This window comes from Sorex araneus, chromosome 2 (genome assembly GCF_027595985.1).
Source record: "Sorex araneus isolate mSorAra2 chromosome 2, mSorAra2.pri, whole genome shotgun sequence".
In the NCBI taxonomy this organism is placed as follows: Eukaryota; Metazoa; Chordata; class Mammalia; order Eulipotyphla; family Soricidae; genus Sorex; species Sorex araneus.
In genome coordinates, this window is record NC_073303.1 from 274024015 (window position 1) to 274047462 (window position 23448).

The 23448-nt window shown below is 52.3% G+C and overlaps 1 protein-coding gene across 1 annotated transcript; it reads right to left on the reverse strand.

Annotated features, from left to right (window-relative positions):
• Positions 1-785: 785 nt before the first annotated feature.
• On the reverse strand, positions 786-23181 carry ERICH6 (glutamate rich 6). Its single transcript, XM_055129349.1, is given in 13 exon segments — positions 786-1049; positions 1849-2077; positions 4631-4673; positions 4676-4785; positions 7583-7668; positions 11931-12073; positions 13208-13281; positions 13950-14098; positions 17168-17281; positions 18692-18808; positions 18935-18990; positions 19995-20054; positions 23163-23181. Coding segments are annotated over 12 exon segments (1395 nt in total). The 5' UTR covers positions 20005-20054; positions 23163-23181.
• Positions 23182-23448: the final 267 nt, after the last annotated feature.

The following is a 23448-nucleotide window of genomic DNA, read 5'->3' on the forward strand; positions in this document are numbered from 1 at the left end:
GCACCAAGCAGGAGGCAGGGGCTGGGCCTGGCGGCGTCTCCACATCACCCACCTCTCAGAGCAGGGACCCAGCGACGAGGTCACGTTCCCTGTCCCTGCATGGTCCCCGGCTCCTGGCCATGCTGCTCTCCTCTGAGTGCTCCTGCAGCTCCCGGGTCATGTCCCGCTTCCTGCTGGGGTCCCTGAGAGCCCTCCTTTCCCGGGGCTCCCCAGGCCAGCGGGGACGTCTTGCTTTGGGGAGGGTTCTGGAAGCATCTCACCCTTCCCTCCTGTCTCGGCAGACATCACCCGTTGTATTTGGTGATCGCCGGTGTTCGCACAATTGCTTATTCTGTTTTTCTACCAGCGACGTCAACTAGGGCCCCAGAGAAAGCGCCATGGGCTGGGGCATGTGTCTGCACGTGAGAGCCCCAAGATCCATCCCCAACACGGCATGCGTCTGCCCAGCACCCATGAGCACTGAGCCGAGAGTAGCTCCTGAATTCTGCTTGGTGTGCCCCCACCCCTATGGTGGGTTTTTTTGTTTTTGTTTTTGTTTTTTGGGTCACACCCGGTGATGCTCAGGGCTGACTCCTGGCTCTGCACTCAGGAATCACTCCTGGCGGTGCTCGGGGCACCATATGGGATGCTGGGAATCGAACCCGGGTCGGCCACGTGCAAGACAAACGCCCTCCCCGCCGTGCTATGGCTCCAGCCCACCCGTGTGGTATTCCCACGGTGTATACCTTTGTCCAACCTCCCTCCTCGCTCCGCAAGCCCCCAGCACCACACCGGCACGGCGCTTCTTAAATGTCTTCGTTTATTATAGCTGTGATCGTCTTCACGGTCTCCTCGGCGACGCCCAGGTTGTGGCAGAGGGCGAGCAGGCGGAGGGAGAGGGAGGACAGGTAAAGTGGCGGCCTCTGTTTCTCCCAGACGAGGCTGGAGGGGAAGCTGCTGCACCCCTGCAGCTTGTGGAAGAGGCGTCTCACCCTGATGGACACGGCCAGCAGCAGGAGGTCATCGTCACTCAGCCCGTGCAGGGGCGGGAGCGCCTTGGGCGCCAGGAGCTGGGGGCAGGGAGGGAGGGAGGGAGCTCAGGTGCAGGCCGGGGGGCCGGGGCTGGGCCCCTCTGGAGTCTGGCTCTCTGGAGACGGGGGCACGCGTGTTCTCTGAGCCCCAGACATGGGGTGCGGGGGGAGCGGAGGTGGCAGAGACCGGCTCAGTGGTCTGGACACTCACAGCTTCTCAGGGGCCCAGCGGCACCAAGGGGATGGCCAGCAGGCTGGCGCCGGGCAGAGCTGGGCCTTGGGATTACTCTTCATGAGTCTTTTACTGTGGGAGGGGGAGGTGGGGGCTTGGGTCACACCTGGCAATGCTCAGCCATACTCCTGGCTCTGTGCTCAGGGATCATTCCTGGTCTGCGTGGGGACCATGGATGCCAGGGACTGAACCCAGGCTGCCCACGCTCAAGGCAAGTGCGCTACTCACTGTACTACCTCTCCGGCCCCCTAGGCATGTGATTTTTTTTTTCTTTTTGGGTCACACCTGGTGATGCTCAAGGCTGACTCCTGGCAGTGCTCAGGGAACCATATGGGATGCTGGGAATCGAACCCGGGTTGGCCACATGCAAGGCAAACGCCGTCCCCGCTGAACTATCAAGCACGTGATATTTCTGGCAGTGCTCAGGGGTGCAGGGCTGGAACCCAGGCTGGAATCGCGCCGTCCGCACTGGCACGTCCCCCTGGCATTCCGTTTCCCCTCTCACTGGGTCCCATCATTCCTGGCGGCCAGCCCACGGCGTGCGGCACAACGTGTCCCAGCGGCACGGACGCGCCTCCCCATGACTGACCCTGGGGACGCGCCCACCTCCACTCTGGTCCCGACGCTGATCCGCGCCTGCTGGCCCATGGCCAGGAAGGTGACGGCGATGTTGTCCTGCTCCAGGATGCGGACGCCCACGTGGTGGTTCAGGGCCAGGAAGACGGGCTTGAAGGACGCGAAGGGCACAGGGGCCAGGGGCGTGGCCCAGCTCCACACCCGCAGCCTGTTGCCCAAGGGGTCCGAGTACTGGCCGCCCAGGAGGTTGGTGCACACCCTGGGCCGCAAGAGACAGAGCGCACGGTCCCCTTAGCGTCGCTGGGAAGAGTTGGGCCCGCCGCCGGCTCACGGGACCCCAGAGCCGCAGGACACGGCTCATCTGAGGCCCTGCGGGGGCGGACTCATCGCGCTCCCCCTGACGCCCCCTGAGAAACCAGGACCCGGACCCGGGGCTGGAGAAGTCCCTGAGGGAGCAGAGCCCCGCGGCTCCGGTTGGAGGCCTCGATGGCTGTCATCGGGCCCTCCTCCCCCCCTCCTCCCCTCCTCCTCCCCCCTGCCTCTCCTCTCCTCCCTCTCCTCCCTCCTCCTCCTGGCCTCTCCCTCCCTTCTTTCCTCCCTCCTCTTCCCCTCCTCCCCCCGTCCTTCCCCTCCTCCTCCCCTCTCTCCCCTTTTTCTCTTCCTCTTCCCCCTCCTCCCTTCTCCCCCTCCTACCCCTCCTCCTTCTCTCCACCTTTCCCACTCCCCCTCCTCCTCTATCTTCTCCCTCCTCTTCCCCCCACCTTCTTCTCCCCTCCTCCTTCCCCAACCTCTTTCCCTCCTCCTCCCGTTTTTTCCTCCCCCCTCCTCCCCCCTCCTCCCCCTCCTCTTCCTCCTTCCCCCTCCTCCCCACACTCCTCCTCCCCCCCCTCCCCCCTCCTCCCCCCCCTCCTCCTCCTCCTCCTCTTCCTCCTTCTCCCCTCCTCCTCTTCTCCCCCTCCTCCTCCTCCCCCCTCCTCCTCCTCCCCCTCCTCCTCCTCCCCCTCCTCCTCCTCCTCCTTCCCCATTCCCCTCCTTGTCCCCCACTTTTCGTCCTCGTCCTCCTTTCTCCTAACTGCCTTCCCTTCCGGAGCACTGGGCCCTTGCTGAAGAGAAAGGACGGGTACAGGGCGGAGCTCTCCAGCTCTTAGCCAACTGGCTCAATTTGATCCTCAATTTTTGTTCTGTTGTGCTTTGCGGGGGCACCCCCAGGAGTGCTCAGGGCTGACTCCCGGGTTCATCTCTGCTGCCAGGTCTCCGGGGCTCAGACAGGGTGCCAGGGCTGGAATCCGGTGGGCCGCACACAAGGCAGGCGGCCCACCCCCTGTCCTGTCTGTCCAGCCTGTGAAGTTTCTTTTTTTTTTTTTTTTTTGCTTTTTGGGTCACACCCGGCGATGCTCAGGGGTTACTCCTGGCTCTGCACTCAGGAATTACCCCTGGCGGTGCTCAGGGGTCCATATGGGATGCTGGGATTTGAACCCGGGTCGGCCGCATGCAAGGCAAACGCCCTACCGCTGTGCTATTGCTCCAGCCCCTAGCCTGTGAAGTTTCTTAAGGCTTGGTGCCCCGGCGGCAAGGATCCTTGCGCTAAGCCAACTCACATTCACACCCCAGGAGTGACCAGAGAAGGACAGGTCAGACCCGGCCTCACTGCGTCTGGGAAGGGCTGATTTCATTTCAGGTTGAAATGTGGACGGGGATAATATTTGGATAAAATCATCTGGGTAAATTACGTTTTGACACTTAGCAGCCTTGGGGCCACCACAAGGCCAGAGGCCACCACACTGCCACGGGAGAGTCTGTCCGATTGTGGCGGGCAGCCGGAAGGGGTGACTCGAGTCTCAGGGGCTCAGCTGGTGGCCAGCGGCCTCCCTAGGGCCAAGGAAGCCCCGAGTCCTAGAAGCCAGTGAAGGAAGCAAGCGCCCACCTCATGAAACGCACGTCTGCCACCGAGCCCTGAAAGGGGAGGAGTCCTCTGCTATTCATGGTGCCGCCGGGGGACAGCTGATACATGACAACACCCCAGCAGCGCCCCGCGCCCCGGCTTCCCAGCACTGGCTGAGACGGGGGCGGGGGGGGCTCCGAGTGTAGGACGGGAAGGGGGAACAGCCAGGATTTTTAGTTGTATTTGTGACTAGGGGCTGGAGCGCTAGAACAGAGGTAGGGAGTTCGCCTTTCATGCGGCCGACCCGAGTTCGATTCCTCCTCCCCTCTTGGAGAGCCCGGCAAGCTACTGGGAGTATCGCACCCGCATGGTAGAGCCTGGCAAGCTACCCATGCATATTGGATATGCCAAACACAGTAACAATAAGTCTTTCAATGAGACGTTACTGGTGCCCACTCGAACAAATTGATGAGCAACGGGATGACAGTGACAGTGACAGTGATTTGTGACTAGGGTCCGCCTTGCCTGTCTCAGGCTACGTGACCTATTAAGTCACAAGTCTCAGCGGACCCAGTGGGATGGCGGTCTGGGTTCCTCTAGAGATTTCCTTATTCATTGCCGTGGGTGGCTCAGGAGGGGTGTGGGAAGCTAGTTGCACCTCCGGGAACAGCTGCTGCCCCCCTGCCAGATTCCCTGCAGAGGTGAGACCACCTTCAGGACAGTCACCCCCAAAGACCATAATGGGTTCAAACCCCAAATCTCCATGTGAGACCATGGGATTCGCTCAGGGATTATTTTTTCCACATTGAAATGGCAGTGTGTGTTTTCTTACTGTTCTAGAAAGAATATGAGCACTTAGTTTCAACGACAAGGAAAAATACAATTTCACAAAGCCCCGAAATATGGGTAGTGGAGACGCTAGAACCCTACCAGACATTTCCATTGGGGTGATAGCAGGTGATTCTTCCACAAGATCCAGCACAGCCAGGATGGCGGGGTCAGTGAACGCGTCTTCTTGGATGATGCAAGTGAAACCACTGTTCTTGCTGGGTACTCGAATGATGGCAAGGTTTCCCGATGGGTAGCTGAGATCAGATAAGGTCATTTGAGTTGCTCTAATGGTCCTTGACTATCGTGGGAATAAACCCAGTTTGTGAGAAAAGCCCTTTGAAGCTTTAAAGAGTTAAAGTAAACTTAAAAGAGTTAAATAGGGGCTGGAGAGATAGCACAGCGGGTCGGGCGTTTGTCTTGCACACGGCCAACCCAGGTTCAATCCCCAGCATCCCATATGGTCCCCCAAGCACCACCAGGAGTAATTCCAGGAGTAACCTCTGTGCATCGCTGGGTGTGGCCCAAAAAGCAAAAAAAAAAAAAAAAAAAGAGTTAGCTAATGGCACTGTTAGTGCAAAAAGGAGTTTGCTTTTTCCATGGAACACCGGTCTTCAACAAAATACTAGTAAGTAAATGGAAGCAAGTAACATGTGCGAAAGATTATGCATGATTATACTATGGCTGGTGGTGTTTATCCTAGAAATGCGGGAAAGGTTTGATACCTAAAGATCAATTAATGACGACAAATTTAATAAAATAAACGGCAAAAGGCCTCACTTGGATCATCATCTAATAGACACTGCAAAGGCATTTGAGATATCCCAGAGGCTCTTCACGATCCAGAGACCTCAGTGAACTCAGAATAGAGAGCGAGGCCGTTAGAAAGCAAGTGAGGAGAGAGACCTGCTCTCACCATTTCTACTCAGAGCTCACGGGTGGTTCTAGGTAGGGAAATATTGCGGGGAAAAAACAGAAAAAGAGAGGAAAGGGAGAGGAAATGAAAGGAGGGAATGGTGGGAGGGAGGAAGGAAGGAAGGAAGGAAGGAAGGAAGGAAGGAAGGAAGGAAGGAAGGAAGGAAGGAAGGGAGGGAGGGAGGGAGGGAGGGAGGGAGGGAGGGAGGGAGGGAGGGAGGGAGGAAGGGAGGGAAGAAAGGAGGAAGGGAGGAAGGGAGGAAGGAAGGATGGAAGGATGGAAGGGAGGAAGGAAGGAAGGAAGAAAGGAAGGAAGGGAGGGAGGGAGGGAGGGAGGGAGGAAGGGAGGAAGGGAAGGAGGGAAGGAAGGAGGGAGGGAGGGAGGAAGGGTGGAAGGAAGGAAGAAAGGAAGGAAGGAAGGAAGGAAGGAGGAAGGAAGGAGGAAGGAAGGAAGGAAGGAAGGAAGGATGTTACAAATCAAAGGGGAGAATAACCCAGCGAGTGAGGCACTTTCCCTGCACGCGGCCATCGGGGTTGATTCCCGGGGCATCTGGTCCCTGAGTTGAGCCCGAATGATCCCCGAGAGCAGAGCCAGGCACCCAGTGCTCAGGGGTCACTCCTGGCTCTGCACCCTGAGCACGCCAGGACGTGGCCCACCCACCCCCGCCCACCCCAAATGAAACGCTGCTCACAGACCGGGAGCTGGGAACAGGGGTAGATTTTCTGGGACACAGAAATCTGTCAAAGCTTTTAACTCTCCATCATTTCCTTGGTTTGTCTTCTGGGTCACGCCCCAAGGTGCTCAAGGCTTACTCCGGGCTCTGTGCTCAGAGATCACGCGGAGGGGCTCCAGGAGTGCCAGGGATGGGACCCAGGCTGACCGCATGCAAGGCAAGTGCTCTGCCCATCGTGCCTTTCTCTGACCCCAAAACCCCATTTCTTACCCGGGGATTGTGAGGGAAATAAGTGATAAATATACGTCAAGCTGTTCACTTAACCTTGATGTGCAAAAACATCTGAAATCCCCTTTGTTCAGGAATATGGATGAGTCACAAGAATAAAAGGAGAGGGGCTGGAGCGATAGAACAGCGGGGAGGGCGTTTGCCTTGTACGTGGCCAACCCAGGTTCGATTCCCAGCATCCCTTATGGTCCCCTGATCACTGCCAGGGGTAATTCCTGAGTGCAGAGCCAGGAGTAACCCCTGTGCATCACCGGGTGTGACCCAAAAAGCAAAATAAATAAATAAATAAATACATAAATAAAAGAAAAAAGAAAAAAGAAGCCCCACCACCTCCAAATAAAGGGCCAGAATCGAGGCCAGAGCGATAGTCCAGCAGGGAGAGCATTTGTCTTGCATGCGGCAGACCCGGGTTCGAAGCCTGGCATCCCATAAGGTCCCCCCAAGCAGCACCGGAGGGTAATCCTGAGTGCAGAGCCAGGAGTAGCCTGAGCATTGCTGGGTGTGACCCCCCACAAAAAAATTAAAGGGGCCAAATCATGGTATCTAGTGCACAGATAGGCTCATGATTTTATTCAAGACCCAAACTTAATATTTTATAGCCTGCCTTGGCAGCAGGGAATAACATCAGAAGCACTAGTGGAAGGATTGATTATTATTATTTTTTAAATTTTTATTATTATTTTTAGGGCAGAGATATTTATCTATTTATTTATTGCTTTTTGGGTCACATCCAGCGATGCTCAAGGGTTATTCCTGGCTCTGCACTCAGGAATTACTCCTGGCGGTGCTCAGGGGACCATATGGGATGCTGGGAATCGAACCCGGGTTGGCCGCATGCAAGGCAAACACCCTCCCCGCTGTGCTATCACTCAAGCACCCAAGTATTGATTCTTATTTTATTTTATTTTTCCCTTTTTTTTTTCGGGGGGAGGATCACACCCAGCAATGCCCAGGGGTTACTCCTGGTTCTGTGCTCAGGAATTACTCCTGGTGGTGCGTGGGGGGTACCATTTGGGATGCTGGGGATTGAACCCAGGTTGGCCATGTGCAAGGCAAAGGCCCTACCCTCTGTGCTATGGCTCTGGTCCCCAAGCATTGATTTTTAAAGACCACCGTGAGAAAAAAGGGAAGGGCCGGTCCCCGGGGCGGTGTCCAGCAGCTTGGAAAGAAAGGATACAAGATTTGCATTGTGCCGTCAGGAAAGAAAGTCAGAAACTTGCTTCCGTGTTTGTAGTTTCTCCCCAAGAACTCGTCACTCAAGGTCTGCACGCCACAGAAAAGCAAAGGGCAGTCAGCAGTCTGTCGGCGGTGAGGCAGCGCGCCACGCCCAACACTGCTAGCAGCTGTGTCAGAACTCCAGCTGCCCCGGGACCCCCACCAAGGCTGCCCCCAGTCCCGGCAAATGGCCTGATACAACTCTTCCTGCAAAAGTCTGATGTCCCGGGGCTGGAGCAATAGCACAGCGGGGAGGGCATTTGCCTTGCATGCGGCCGACCCGGGTTCGATTCCCAGCATCCCATAGGGTTCCCCGAGCACTGCCAGGAGTAATTCCTGAGTGCATGAGCCAGGAGTAACCCCTGTGCATCACCGGGTGTTACCCAAAAAGCAAAGTAAAATTAAAAAATCTGACATTCCGTGTAACTCTGCAGGGTTTTGTGGCTTTGGGTTGTGTTTTATTTGTTGTCTGTTTCTAGGCGTGCTGGGGAGATGGGGCGAAGGGTGTCCTTGCTTTGCGTGTAGCTGACCCTGATTGACCTCCAGCACCACAGATGGTTCCCAGAGCACCGCCAGGGGCCGCTCGTGAACACAGAGCCAGGAATAGCCCCCGAGCACCACCAGCCCCTGACCAAGGCCCCACCCCAAAATAAGTACTTGAAAAAATAGAATGAAACAAGATGCCAGTCAGCCTGGGCACGATGGGAATACTTCTATAGCTCAGTTGCTATAATGTTTGCACAACTATCAACGTTCATAGACCCGTATGTCTAAAAGAGTGAAGTTTATCATATTAAATTGTATGTCATAACCCCAACTTTTAACTGCTGTGTAAGCCGCAGTAGCTGGTATCTCTTGAAGATTGAAGATTATTCTTTCAGGTCAATTCAGCGAACACTAGCATAGGACCAGAGCAATAGGACAGCCGGGAGGGTATTTGCCCGCACACGGCAGACCCGGGTTTGGTCCTCAGCAGCCCATATGGTCCCCAAGCCCACCACGTATGATCCCTGAGCTCAGTCAGGTATGGGGGTCAAAGCAAAACAAATTCTCTCTTTCTGAGTGGAACAAACCTGGTCTCAATAATTGCATTTTTAGAAATCTATTTTGAGGAACTATACTTATAGAAACATAAATTGATACACAAGGGTATTTGAAGCAATATTTTTTAGCAAGTCAAAAATAAATACAACAGGGCTGAAGCAATAGCACTGCGGGTAGGGCGTTGGCCTTGCACGCGGCCAACCCAGGTTCAATTCCCAGCATCTAATAAGGTCCCCTGAGCACCACCAGTAGTCATTCTGAGTGCAGTCAGGAGTAACCCCTGTGCATAGCCGGGTGTGACCCAAAAAGCAAAATAAATAAATAAATAAATATGTTTATAATTTGTGTGCCATGGCAGAAGAGCACGTAAGGGTTCCATCCCTGACACCACAAAATAATAATAAAGCAATCAAATCAAATCAAATCAGGACTCCTGTTATTGTGTCTCCAATAACAGGGAAATGGTTACATAATCTATTTTTTAAAAAATCACAGGTATTAGAATGATATGTAAACTGAGATAATGGGAATACTTTATAATTAAGCTTAAAATTAGTTATAAAAATTTATTGAATTTACCATATACTGCATAGGTGACACAATTATAAACATTTAAAAAAAATCTATGTATAAAGAGAAGTCTAGAAGAGTGCTATCTACTGCAACTGTAGGTGACTATAAAAATGTTCTATATTTGGACCAGAGCGGTAGTACGGTGGGTCAGATGCTTGCCTTGCACACAGCCGACTCCTGTTCAATCTCAATACCAGGAATGATTCCTGATTACAGAGCCAGGAGCAACTCTTGAGCACTGCTGGGTGTGACACACCCCACCAAAAAACCATTTTTTTCACATCTGCATTGCTGGGTGATAGTCATTTTGCAGCACTCGGGATGTGGCTCATGTGACTGAAAAGTTACATTTTATTTATTTATTTATTTATTGCTTTTTGGGTCACACCTGGCAATGCACAGTGGTCACTCCTGGCTCTGCACTCAGGAATTACCCCTGGTAGTGCTCAGGGGACCATATGGGATGCTGGGAATCAAACCCGGGTCGGTCGCATGCAAGGCAAACGCCCTACCCGCTGTGCTATCACTCCAGCCCCTGAAAAGTTACATTTTAAAATTGTATTTATTTCAAACCTGAAGAATCTGCAGCCAGTACTCATCAATACACTGGCTCAACTCTTCACATGCTACCTGTCTGAATGCAAGGTTCCGTCTCAGTGGAAAACTAGTAGGACCATTCTGTTGTACAAGAAGGGAGACATCCACGACATCGGCAACTATCGCCCAATATGCCTGCTGTCTGTCGTCTACAAGTTGTTCACTTGTGTCATCCTGAATAGAATAGGCAGAACACTAGACGAAGGACAACCATGTGAGCAAGCTGGGTTCCGAAGGGGATTCAGCATGATATACCATATCCATAGTGACCAAACTCATTGAAGTTTCTCGAGAGTTCTAGATGCTGCTCTGTCTAACGTTCATCGACTTAAAGAAGGCCTTCAATTCAGTTGAGACTGAGGCTGTCATCGGAGCCCTGGCCAAACAGGGCATTCAAACTCAGTATATCAAAATCCTCCTCGAGCTGTATTATGGATTCACCACCAGGATCTCACCATTCTACAAGGAAGTGATCATTGTTGTAAAGAGAGGGGTTCGGCAGGGCAATACCATTTCACCGAAACTCTTTAGTGGCACCCTTGAAAACGTTATGCGACGACTGGAATGGGAAGGAATGGGAGTGAAGATAGACGGTTGGCAATTACACCACCTTTGCTTCGCTGATGACATCGTTCTCATAACACCAAACATTAACCAAGCGGCACAAATGCTGGCCGACTTCGACCACGAGTGTGGAAAGGTCGGATTGCAGCTGAATCTCAACAAGACGATGTTCATGAAAAACAAACTGGTCCCTGAAGCTCCATTTGCTCTCAATGGAACGAACATCTCCGAATGCAGCAGCTATGTGTACCTGGGTCGGGAAATCAACATGAGGAACGACTTGGTGCCAGAACTGCACAGGAGGAAGAGAGCAGCGTGGAACGCCTTCAAGAGTGTCAAAGAAGTGGTTAAGAGAACGAAGAACATCCGACTCTGGGCACATCTTTTCGATTCCACCGTTCTTCCTGCACTAACATATGCCTCAGAGACCTGGGCCCTACGCAAACAGGATGAGAATGCTATTAGGGTATTCCAAAGAGGAATCGAAAGAGCTATGCTGGGAGTATCACGTCTCACTCAAGTGAGAGAAGGAATCCGGAGTTCTGACCTCCACTGACAGTCAAAAATCAGGGATGCTGTCTCGTTTGCCAAGGCATCAAAAATCAGATGGGCCGGTCATGTAATGCGATTCAGAGACAACAGCTGGATTAGAGCTGTTACTGACTGGATTCCACGGGACGTCAGAAGACCTCATGGCTGCCCACCAACTAGATGGTCAGATTTCTTCATCAAAACCCTGAATGAACGATTTGAGGCTCTTCCTGTTCCTGGAGCAAGCAGATATCATTGGGCTGCACTGGCACGTGACAGGGACAAATGGAGACGTTACTGGCGCCCACTCGAGCAAATCGAAGATCAACGGGACTATAAGTGATACAAGTTCAAATGTATTTTCAATTCAGAGAGCCCTCTGCAGCAGGTCTTACCATATTGGGCACTGCAGGTCCAGAAAATACTGGTGGCCAAGAGAAAGCGGTGAATCTCTCCCCTTCACCTAATTTTCTAGGAGTATCAAAGGTCCCTAAATGTACACTTATCATAACTGTTTGGGGCCACATCGGTGGTACTTGGAGGCTACTCCTAGGTCTGTGCTCGGAGCTGCTTTTGGCGGTGGCCGGGGGACCAAATGTGGTACTGGGGGTTGAACCCTGAGCCTCCTGCATGCACAGCCTGTGGCCGGCTCCCTGACCTCACTCTCTGACCCTACAGTCAGCACATTTTAGAGTTAAAAAGATCTTTGACCCAAGCCACCCATCCTAAAACACATCAGACACTGTGACAAAGTCTAGTAAATGCTAAAAGGCTGAGTCCGTGCTTCTGACGGAGTGAACAGTCCCCGGACCACACTGGATTCCTCCCGACTCCTTTCACAATGTTCAGTAAAACAGTGTTCAAAACCACCAGGTCGGGGGCCAGAAATGTGGCTCAGTGGTCAAGCTCATGCCGCCACATGCCCGAGGCCTTGACCCCCATTCCTGGAAGCATAAAAGGAAAACATAATTGCGAGTAGGAAAAAATTCTAAACTACTTACCTTTCCACCTGCTATGACAGTATCACAACACACAATGGATATAATTTTTTTCTTTAGTAGTTGATCACATAGACTTTCCTCTTCTTTCTTCTTCACTTGACTATCCATAGAAAGCTGGTATGAAATTTTAGCATGTCTGGTGTCTGGGGAAAGAATCGTTGGAAAGAGCTTATTGTTTAGGGTTTTCCAAAACCTCCCTTTCAACACTAAATTGTAAACTTGGTTGCAAATGCCTTGATCCTTTGGACATTTTGATGGGGGGAAAAAAAACTAAGCCCCTCGTTACATTGACACAAGGCATTGCCTTTGTTCATATACATATGAGAACATTCTCTTCTGTTTTGTTTTGCTTTGTTTTGGGGCCACACTCAGCAGCGTTCAAGGGTAACTCCCCTGGCTCTGCATCCAGACTCGGGGAACCACAAGGGATGCTGAGGATCAAACCTGGGTCAGCTGCGTGCTAGGCAAATGCCTTACCCGGTGTACCCCTTCTCAGCCCCCAGAACATTCCTTTCTTAAAAAAAAATATTTTTTTTTCTTTTTGGGTCACACCCAGTGATGCACAGGGGTTACTCCTGGCTCTGCACTCAGGAATTACCCCTGGCGGTGCTCAGGGGACCATATGGGATGCTGGGAATCGAATCCAGGTCAGCTGCGTGCAAGGCAAACACCCTACCTGCTGTGCTATTGCCCCAGTCCCTAGGTTTTTTTTTTTTTTTAAGTAAAAGTTTCTGAACTTAGGTGTAGTTGGTAATTGTTGACTATCAAGGTTTTCAAGAGAAAAACTGAAATTATATCTTCTTTCAGAACCCTTTCAGTGTGCTGGGCAATTGAAGTTATTCTGAGTAAGCGAGATGGAGGGAAAAGCAGGGATAGGAACCCAGAGCTGCTTTTGTCTCTAGAAATCAGTCCTTACACATACTTATTTCTGTTGACCAGCCGACTGCCTAGCCAAGACAAGCAAGCGGATCGGAATCACATTTACTCTGAACAGTCTCCATCTCCCAGTTTCTAAAACGAAACGGAATATGTATACCGAACGTAACAGATCATGAACTCAAAAGTCTCCTGGTCACTCTCTGTCAAATTGCTGATCTAATCCAATCACAGCAATGAGATGAAGACCAAAATATTAAAAAAAAACCCCAGGGGACCAGGACCCCCAAATCTTCAGAGCCACCTGGACGGATGCATTGATTGAAATGAGAAGATTCCGTAACTAGCAAGCTTCTGGCCACTCAGGGGTTCATCCTTACAGCCTGCGTGGATGGACACACCTTCGTCCGCTGCGGCATGCTGGTCAGCTTTCACTATCATCGCATACTGCCTGGCAAATTGTTGCTCCACTTTCCTACAAGATAGAGAAAAAAAAAAGTACATGACGCATGAGTCCAAAATGTGTTTGCCGCTAAAAAAAAGGAGCGGACCCCTTTCTGCTTGTACTGGCTGTTCAGGGAACCCAGTCATTAAGTCTGGATGTGCCGTTCTTTATTCTCTATTCTCAGTTTCAATGCACAGGGGTTACTCCTGCCTCATCCACTCAGGAATTACTCCTGGCGGTGCTCAGGGGACCACATGGGATGCTGGGAATTGAACTCGGGTCAGCCTCGTGCAAGGCAAATGCCCTACCCGCTGTGCTATTGCTTCAGCCCTGGTTTTGTGGGCACATTTCCCTAGGCTGGAATCCTAGGCTGCTCTGAGCTGGGGGGTATCACACTTTATTGGGCTGTTTAGTTATCTAGGGGGCACAGCTGGTGCCAGGAGCACCTTCCGCTTTAAACCAAGGCGTTGGCTGAGCTTTGGGGAGTTTCTGAATCTCCACCTTTTCACCAGACCCCGACAGGCTTTCTTGGGTCCAAACTGCCCAAATTCCTGGTTCCTGAGTTCCCCGAAGCTCAGCAAACACATTGATTTCATTTCTTTGCTTGGGCAAAGAACTTCATTACTTCGATTCACTGTTCGAAGCTCTTTGAGCAGGGCCTCCCCGCGTTCCCATGGCGAGTAAACGCCCTATCAAACCTCCGCAAAGCTTTTTCCTTTGCTCTGATTCTCTCGACTTCCGTGCCGTGAGCTGCGTGGGGGCCGATGGCTATTAGCTTCAGTTCCGGGGTCTTCTGGTCTTCGAAGATGTAGTCGAGGAGACTTCGGAAATAGCCACAACAGGCGCTCTGAAAGACAGAGAGGTCGAGGGCATCTCCCAGTCCCGGACAACAGTGACGGGGGAGACAGAGGCACGGAAAACGCCCAGGCAGGTGTGGGGCACAGTCTCGCCAAATCCTTCTTGGTAAGTGCCTAGTTGGGATACACTAAGTTCACGTGCCACCCAGGTCACCACACTTGGGCGCCCGAGAGGTAGTGCTGGTGTGTCTCCCTTGCCCACGCTTGACCCGGTTTGATCCTTGGCATGGAACAGGGTTCCCCAAGAGTGACCCTAAAAGAGCCGAGAGGAAGTCCTGAGAGTTTGGTTCAAAAAGGCGGGGAGGGGACCCAAATATAAAACAGACCCTGATTTGGGGCTGGACTGATAGCACAGCGGGTAGGGCGTTTGCCTTGCACGCGGCTGACCTGGGTTCGATTCCCAGCATCCTATATGGTTCCCTGAGCACCACCAGGGGTAATTCCTGAGTGCAGAGCCAGGAGTGACCCCTGTGCATCCCCAGGTGTGACGAAAAAAAAAAAGACCCTGATTTAAAGTGTGTGATTCACTGGTTTCTCATGTGTTCGCAGCGTTGTGCAAACACCACCAGAATCAGCCTCAGAACAGCGAGGCCGCGGGCAGCCGCCCCCTCCCCAGCTGTGTGCCCGGCCCCACCCACATGAGCCTGAGACAACTGCATGGCTCGGGCTGCTCCTGGGAAGGAACCGGGTAGCTCAGTGGTTTCAAAAGCCACCTGTACTGGAGGATGGTAAGGACTTCCCCCTCCCCCTCCCCTGCTTTCCCCTCCCCCTCCTCCTCCTCATCTCTCATCTCCTCATCTTCCCTCCTCCTCCTTCTTCCTTCCACTTCCTTCTGCTTCCTCCTCCTCCTCCTCCCCTCCTCCTCTTCCTCCTCCCCTTCCTCCTCCTCCTCCCCCTCCTCCTCTTCCTCCTCCCCCTTCCTCCTCCTCTTCCTCCTCATCTTCCTCCTCCTCCTTCTTCCTTCCACTTCCTTCTGCTTCTTCCTCCTCCTCTTCCTCCTCCTCTTCTTCTCCTCTTCCTCCTCATCTTCCCTCCCTCCTCCTTCTTCCTTCCACTTCCTTCTGCTTCTTCCTCCTCCTCCCCCTCCTCCTCTTCCTCCTCCTCCCTCTTCCTCCTTTCTCCTCCTCCTTCTTCCTTCCACTTCCTTCTGCTTCTTCCTCCTCCTCCTCCTCCCCCTCCTCCTCTTCCTCCTCCTCTTCCTCCTCTTTCTCCTCTTCCTCCTCCTCTTCCTCCTCTTTCTCCTCCTCCTCCTCCTCTTCCTCCTCTTCCTCCTCTTCCTTCTCTCCTCCCTCTCCTCCTCCTTCCCCTGCTCCTTCTCCTTCCTTTGTTTCTTCTTCTTTCCTTCTTCACAGGGCCCACCTCCGGCGATGCTCAGGGGTTCCCTCCTGGCTCTGCACTCAGGAATCACTCCTGGTGGTGCTCAGGGGTGCAGAGGCTCAAACCCGGGTCAGCCGCATGCAAGACGAGCCCCGTACCTTCTGTGCTACCGCTCTGGCCCCAATTTCATTTCTGGAAGGACGACTCTTCCAACCTACGGCTCTGTCACTCTGACCCCCCTCCCCCAGCCGCCAGCCACCTGCCTACCTGTCTCTTCTTGGCTGACATGGCGCACGGGCTCTGAACACTGATGTGCAAGTCGCACCCCCTCTCTCCTTTGCAGCGGCAGTTGCTGACACGCCTGGGGGTCACGCCTGGGGTGTGGCCCGGGATTCCCACTGGCCAGGCCGGGAATGACACTCAGCGATGTGTGTTCTGCAGTGCTGGGGGGTCACACACATGGTCGCACACACTCCCCTGTAGTCAGCACTCCTGGCGGGAACTGCTGGGTCAGCCCTCTGCTGACAGCTGACAGAATATTCCCCAAAGTAGCTGCCCTGCCATTCACATCCCTCTGCGGAACTGGACGCTTCTTTCCTGTCCTTCCTCACCCAGACCCTCGTCACCTGCCTTCTTAGTGACAGCCAGTCCTGGGCGCTGCATGGTAAATGCACTTGGGGGAGGATTTCCAAATTTCCTGATGCGTATTAGTTGTCTTCCACAACCAACACACATCTCTTTCTAGCACAACTTTGTGTGTGTGTGGAGGGGGGGGAAGTATTAAGGGCCATATCTGGCAGTACCCCAGGGACCACATGGTGTTAGGGTTTAGGTTCGAACCCTGGGCTCCCGCATGCGACGCAGGCAGCCTTGCCCTTGGTGACATCTTCCTGGCCCTTTTAAGAATGGAATGCAGGGGGCCAGAGTGATAGTACAGTGGGGAGGGTGTTTGCCTTGTACACAGCTGACCCCTGTTCAATCCCCGGCATCCCATATGGTCCCCCAAGCACCGCCAGGAGTAATTCCTGAGCGCGGAGCCAGAAGTAACCCTTGAGCATCAAAAAGAAAGAAAGAAAGAAAGAAAGAAAGAAAGAAAGAAAGAAAGAAAGAAAGAAAGAAAGAAAGAAAGAAAGAAAGAAAGAAAGAAAGAAAGAAAGAAGGAAAGAAAGAAAGAAAGAGAGAGAGAAGGAAAGAGAAGGAAAGAGAAAGGAAGGAAGGAAAGAAGGAAGGGAGGAAGGAAGAAAGAAAAAGAAAGAAAGGAAGGAAGGAAGGGAAAGAAAGAAAGAAAGAAAGAAAGAAAGAAAGAAAGAAAGAAAGAAAGAAAGAAAGAAAGAAAGAAAGAAAGAAAGAAAGAAAGAAAGAAGGGAGGGAGGGAGGGAGGGAGGGAGGGAGGGAGGGAAGGAAGGAAGGAAGGAAGGAAGGAAGGAAGGAAGGAAGGAAGGAAGGAAGGAAGGAAGGAAGGAAGGAAGAAGGAAGGAAGAAGAATGGCATGCAGGGGAGTTCTGTGGGATAGGAGCCTCGCCTTGCATGTGGCCAACCCGGGTTCGATCCCTGTCATCCCATCACGTCCCCTAAGCCTGTCAATAGTGATTTTTGAGTGCAGACCCAGGAGTAAGCCCGGATGTGGCCTAAAGAAGCCAGCCAGGATGGATGCAGAGGAAGACGCGCGGAAGGAGGCGGGCAAGGATGCCGTGTCGTTCTTAAAAATACCAATTCTTCAGCCAGCCTGCTGTGCAACTTACACTTTTCACTGGTTCCAGGCTGGTTGTGTCAAGGTTCGTGTCCACCGTGGTGAAAAGGGCCTTCAGATTTCCCCCACAAAACTCACACTCCAGCTCCAGCTCCTCGTCTTCCTCCTTTCGTTGGAAGCGAAACTCAGCGGGCGCCTGGCCCTGAGCGCCAAGGCAGGAGCCTGGCCTCGTGGAGTGGCCGCGGCCCCTGGATGGCAGGGAGGGGGAGCGCGTGCAGCTCGGGCTGGACAGCCGGGGCAGGGGGGGTTGCCCAGGAGGGGGGTGGGCTTTCAGGGGACAGAGACGGCAGGACCCCAGACCGGAGTTCTCTAGCCACGAGACCACCTTGGTTGAAGGGCAGGCGGGGTGGGGGGGGGCAGTGTGTGTGTTTGTGTGTTGTGTGTGTGTGTGTGTGTGTGTGTGTGTGTGTCGCCGTTACCAGAGCACAGGTGAGCCCTCCAAGAGCTTCAGGGGGCCTTGGGGGGCCTCGTCAAAGGAACAGGGAATGGCAGAAATGATGTCCCGTGGCTGTCAGAGGCCCGGGGGAGGTGTGGGGAGGTGAGTTTGGAATGGATGAGAGAGAATGAGTGTGGATTCTGGCTGGGACAATCGGCCCGAAGCAGTGACCCTCACCCACTGGCGCGGGGGCGCTGGCCCGCAGGGGCAGACAGACTGGACCAGCTGGTCTAGGGCCCCGGGTGTCCCTGCGGGCCGTGGGTCGTCCACAGGCGTGAGAAGGCTAAAGAACGCTGGTTTGAAGGGCCAAACTGCCAAGAAGTGCCGGATCCGGAAACAGTCTCGGCATCACGACACGGGCTGCCCTTTACACAGAGAGAGAGAGACCCCCAGCGTCCTGTGTGGTCCCTCGGCATCCCTGGGTGGGCCAAAAAGCAGAAACATGAAAAATTCTTTTTAAAAGGTGATAGACTCCCTGGGGCCGGAGCAATAGCACAGAGGGTTGGGGGACCCGGGTTCGATCCCATACGCTCCCCTGAGCCCTGCAGGAGTAATTCCTGAGTGCAGGGCCCTAAGCTTCACCGGGGCTGGCCCCCCAAAATGAAACAAAACAAGATGATGGGCTCAAGCAAGCCTTTCTCTGTGTCCAGGCTTCCCAGGCCCTGAGAGGGCTGAGCTGTACAGCCCCCCACCCCCCTTCCTTGGGCCACCCCGAGTCCTTCCTGTGACCTCACGCAGAGACAGGGATCTTTGCGGATGGAACTGGTTCTGGTAAGGGCACTAGGGTGACCCCGGAGAAGAGGGACACGCAGAGGATGCTGGGAGCAGTGTGGCCACAAGCCCGGGCAGGCCAGGACAGATGGACCAACAGGAAGTAAGACAGAGACAAGGGTGCTCTCCCTGGGACCCTTGGCCGACCCCCCTGCCATGACCAGGGACGTGTCCAGCCTCCCAAACGGTGTGGCAAAGGGTCTGTGTCCCAGCCCGCCTGGCACTGGGCAGAAGCAACGGCTTGGGCACCGTGGGGCCGTGTCCACAGGCCCCGCGTCCTGCAGCCTGTCCCGGCAGCGTTACGGTCACCTTGGCTTTGGGGCCCAGGAAGCCCAGCTCGGGCCTGAAGGCCAGGATGCGCGGGGGGCCGACGCTGGGCAGGGTTCTCAGCGGGGGCTCCTCGAGGCTGGCGAAGTCTTCCTGGAACTGTGTGGATGGGGCGACAGCGAGTGACCCCGACGAAAACACGGCCGGGTGAGAGACCCCCCAGGGCTGGGTGTCCCTCCAACAGCGACTCTCACGGCCGGCACCGCGGGGACACCCGAGCCTTACCTCCAGCTGGCATAAAATGTCGAGTTTTGCCTCTTCTGGATTGATGACCCATTTTTCTAGGGGAAGGAAGGCCCGGCTGAGGGGCGCGAGACGCGTGCGCTGCATCTCATCTTCCCTGGGCGACCCGAGTCCCCCCCCACACGCTCTGCACGGCCGAGACCTTCTCTGTCACCCGGCAGGGAGGCCACTGCCCAGCGGCCACTGGCCTTTGGAGCCAGCATGGGGGTGGCGGGATGATGCCGAAGCCCCCTTTACCGCTTTGATTTTTGAGTTTGTTTTGGGGGCCACCCCTGAGGGTACTCAGCGCTGACCCTTGTTAGGACCCACTTAGCCGGGGAACGACCGTGACAGGCTTAGTGGCCTTCTGAGTGACTGAGGCCTCTCCCGGGAACAAGGAAAGCAGGAAAGCCAGATGCTTTTGTCAAAGATGACATCCCCAGAATATGATCAGTTCTCCGGAACGAGACCGTCAGGAGGTGGGTTAGGTGTTGAGGGCCAAAACAACAACAAGAGCAACAACAACAAATAGAGGTGCACTCTGCAGGTAATAGTAATGTGCTGAGCAGTGCTGACTCGCCGAAATGAAGGTATAAGAACTTGCTGAGCTGGTGCTCGGGGTCCTTGTTGAAGCCCCCTGCGTCGGGCAGACACTCGGACCCCAGCCAGCCGGAACCATAAACCTCGCTCTGTGATTTGCATCATCGGCTCTGTTCTCTGTCCATGAGGGGCGGTCGGCTCCGGACCCCAACACCCTTAGCTCTGAAGTCAGGGCTCAGGGGACCATATGGGACGTCGGGGCTGGATCCCGAGTTGGCCATGTACAAGACAAGTGCCCCGCCCATGGTACTATGGCTCCGGCCCCACCTCTGTTTAATTTTGTGTCTGTGTGTGTGGGGGGGGACATCGGGGGCCACACGCAGGGGTGCTTAGGAGCTACTCCTGGTCCGTGCTGAGGAGCAGCCCCTGGCAGTGCCCGGGGACCCTCAGTGGTGCCCACCCGGCCATCCCGTGCCCAGACCCCTCCTCTACCATCTCTCTGACCCCACATGGACCCCTTTACCTCTTAACATAGAAGCCTTTGTTTTAGTTTCAGGAATCTTTTCAGGCGATGTTTTCTTCACTACTTAAAGGAAGAAGAAAACAAAAAGTATGCATTTTTCCCTAGGAAAGAAGTCTCATATATATATATATAAAACTTCTTTATATATATATTAAGTCATATATATATGACTTAAATAAATTGCATGACTTTATATGCTCTTAAGGCTGTGTAGTATTCCATTATGTTTACGTACCACAGTTTCTTTACCCAGTCACATATATATATATATATATATATATATATATATATATATATATATTTTGGGGGGGTCACACCTGGCGATGCACAGGGGTTACTCCTGGCTCTGCACTCAGGAATTACTCCTGGCAGTGCTCAGGGGACCATGTGGGATGCTGAGAATCGGACCTGGGTCGGCCGCATGCAAGGCAAACGCCCTCCCTGCTGTGCTATCACTCCAGCCCCAGGGGTCTAAAATATTAAATTAGGCTGCCAGATGTGGCTCAGCGGGAGGTCATTTGCAACACAGGTGTGGGAACCCCAGACAGAGCAAAAAAAAGAAAAAAGAAAAAGAAAAGTCCTCTTGGGAAATTAAGCACCATTCATGTGTTTCCTCTTTTTAATCCTCCCCTCCTTTGGTCCAAGTAACATTTTGCCAAGAAACCAAAAGCTCAGGAAACACTCCGGGGGTGCTGAGGCAACCACATGCCCAGCCCCACCCACCGAGCTGCAGCCCACACCTTCCTACTGAGACCAGTTCTTCTACTGCCATCGGGCATCTGATATTCCCGCAGGAAGTTTCTTCACGTCCCACACATGAGAGGTCATTCTCAGTGTGTTCCTCTCTCTCTGGCTGATTTCACTCACCATGAACTCTCCAGATCCATCCCTGTTGCCCCAAATTGCATGATTTTATATGTTCTTAAGGCTGTGTAGTATTCCATTATGTTTACGTACCACAGTTTCTTTACCCAGTCATCTGTTGTGGGCCCTTGGGTTGTTTCCAGGTTTGGCTATTGTGAATAGGTTCAATTCTCTGCAGTGAGCACAGGCATGCAGATGTCTCTCTTGCTTTGTGCTTTTGGGCCCTTGGAGTATATTCCCAGCAGGGTAATTGTTGGATCATCTGGAAGCTCAATTCCAGTTTTTTTGAGGAATGTCCATATTATTTTCCAAGAGCTGGACCAGTCCACATCCCTACCAGCAGTGACTGACAGGCCTTTCTCCCCCTTACCCTCGCCAACACTGGTTGCTGTTGTTCTTTTTCAGGAGTGCCAGTCTGTGTTGTGAGGTGCTAGCTCATTGTTGTTCTGACTTGCAATTCCCTGATGGTTATTTGTTAAATAGAGCATTTTTCCTCACATGCTTTTTGAACATTTGTATTTCTTCTTTAAAGAAGTTCCTGTTCATCTCTTCTCCCCATTTTTTTTCCTCCTTAATCAATCATTTTTATTTTTTATTTTTTTTCTTTCTAAAAATACCTTTTATTTATTTTTTTTTATAATTTATTTATTTTTAATTAGAGAATCACCGTGAGGGTACAGTTACAGATTTATACACTTTTGTGCTTATACTTCCCTCATACAAAGTTCGGGAACCCATCCCTTCACCAGTGCCCATTCTCCACCACCCGTAAACCCGGCGTCCCTCCCACCCTCCCCAATCCCATCTCCCCCCCACCCCACCCTGCCACTGTGGCAAGGCATTCCCTTCTGTTCTCTCTCTCTAATTAGCTGTTGTGGTTTGCAATAAAGGTGTTGAGTGGCCGCTGTGCTCAGTCTCTAGCCCTCATTCAGCCCGCAACTCCCTTCCCCCACATGGCCTTCGACTACAATGTAGTTGGTGATCGCTTCTCTGAGTTGCCCTTTCCCCGGAACGTGAGGCCAGCCACGAAGCCATGGAGTCAACCTCCTGGTACTTATTTCTACGGTTCTTGGGTATTAGTCTCCCACTCTGATATTCTATATACCATAGATGAGTGCAGTCTTTCTATGTCTGTCTCTCTCTTTCTGACTCATTTCACTCAGCATGAAACTTTTCATGCCCATCCACTTAACTACAAAATTCTTGACTTCCTTTTTTCTAACAGCTGCATAGTATTCCATTGTATAGATGTACCAAAGTTTCCTCAACCAGTCATCCGTTTTGGGGCATTCGGGTTTTTTCCAGATTCTGGCTATTGTAAACAGTGCTGCGATGAACATACATGTGCAGATGTTGTTTCGATTGTACTTTTTTGCCTCTCTGGGATATATTCCCAGCAGTGGTATTGCTGGGTCAAATGGGAATTCAATATCTAATTTTTTTAGAGTCGTCCAAATTGTTTTCCAGAAGGGCTGAACCAGTCGGCATTCCCACCAGCAGTGAAGAAGGGTCCCTTTCTCCCCACATCCTCTCCAACAGCGGTTGCTTTTGTTCTTTTGGATGTGTGCCAGTCTCTGTGGTGTGAGGTGGTATCTCATGGTTGTTTTGATCTGCATCTCTCTGATGATTAGTGATGCAGAGCACTTTTTCATGTGCCTTTTGGCCATTCGTATTTCTTCCTTGGTAAAGTTTCTGTTCATTTCTTCGCCCCATTTTTTGATGGGGTTGGATGTTTTCTTTTTGTAGAGTTCAACCAGTGCTTTATATACCATTGATATCAACCCCTTATCTGATGGGTATTGTGTAAATATCCTTTCCCATTCTGTGGATAGTCTTTGTATTCTAGTCACTGTATCTCTTGCGGTGCAGAAGCTTTTTAGTTTAATGTAGTCCCATTTGTTGATCTCTGTTTTTACTAGATTGCTTAGTTCCGTGTCACCTTTGAAGATACCTTTATCTTCAATATCGTGGAGGGTTTCGCCGACCTTGTCTTCAATGTACCTTATGGTTTGTGGTCTAATGTTGAGGTCTTTAATCCATTTTGATCTGACTTTTGTGCATGGTTCTTCTCCCCATTTTTTGATAGGGTTGGATTTTTTTTTTTTTAGAGTTCTACCAGTGCTTTATAAATCTTGGATATCAATACACCTGAGAATTTTTGACATGACTCTGGGGTATACAGGTATATAAAATAGCCATGCATAGAAAACATTTCCTGAACACTAGTGGGGCTGGAATCAGACTGATCTCTCCCATAAACCAATGCACAAATATCTCCCAGTAGAGGCTGAGGAAAATACTTACGGGGGCTCTTATGCCTTTGTAATGATGTTTTTTGGAGCCAACTCTCGTCTGTCTGCACCGCCACCTGAACTACTTCCAACGCCTGAGAGACAGTCCTGAAATTTAGACAAAAGGTTAGTTCTGAGAACCCCAATCTAGTTCAGAGTCTTCCAACATTCAGTGCACTTCACAGTAACTCAAGAAAGAGACTTCTAGTTTCTTTGGGACATTTTCCCCACCCCCCACACTCTTCTCAGTGAGGTTAGCCACTGTGTCCTCGAGTCCTCACTGTTTTCTAATAAGTTCT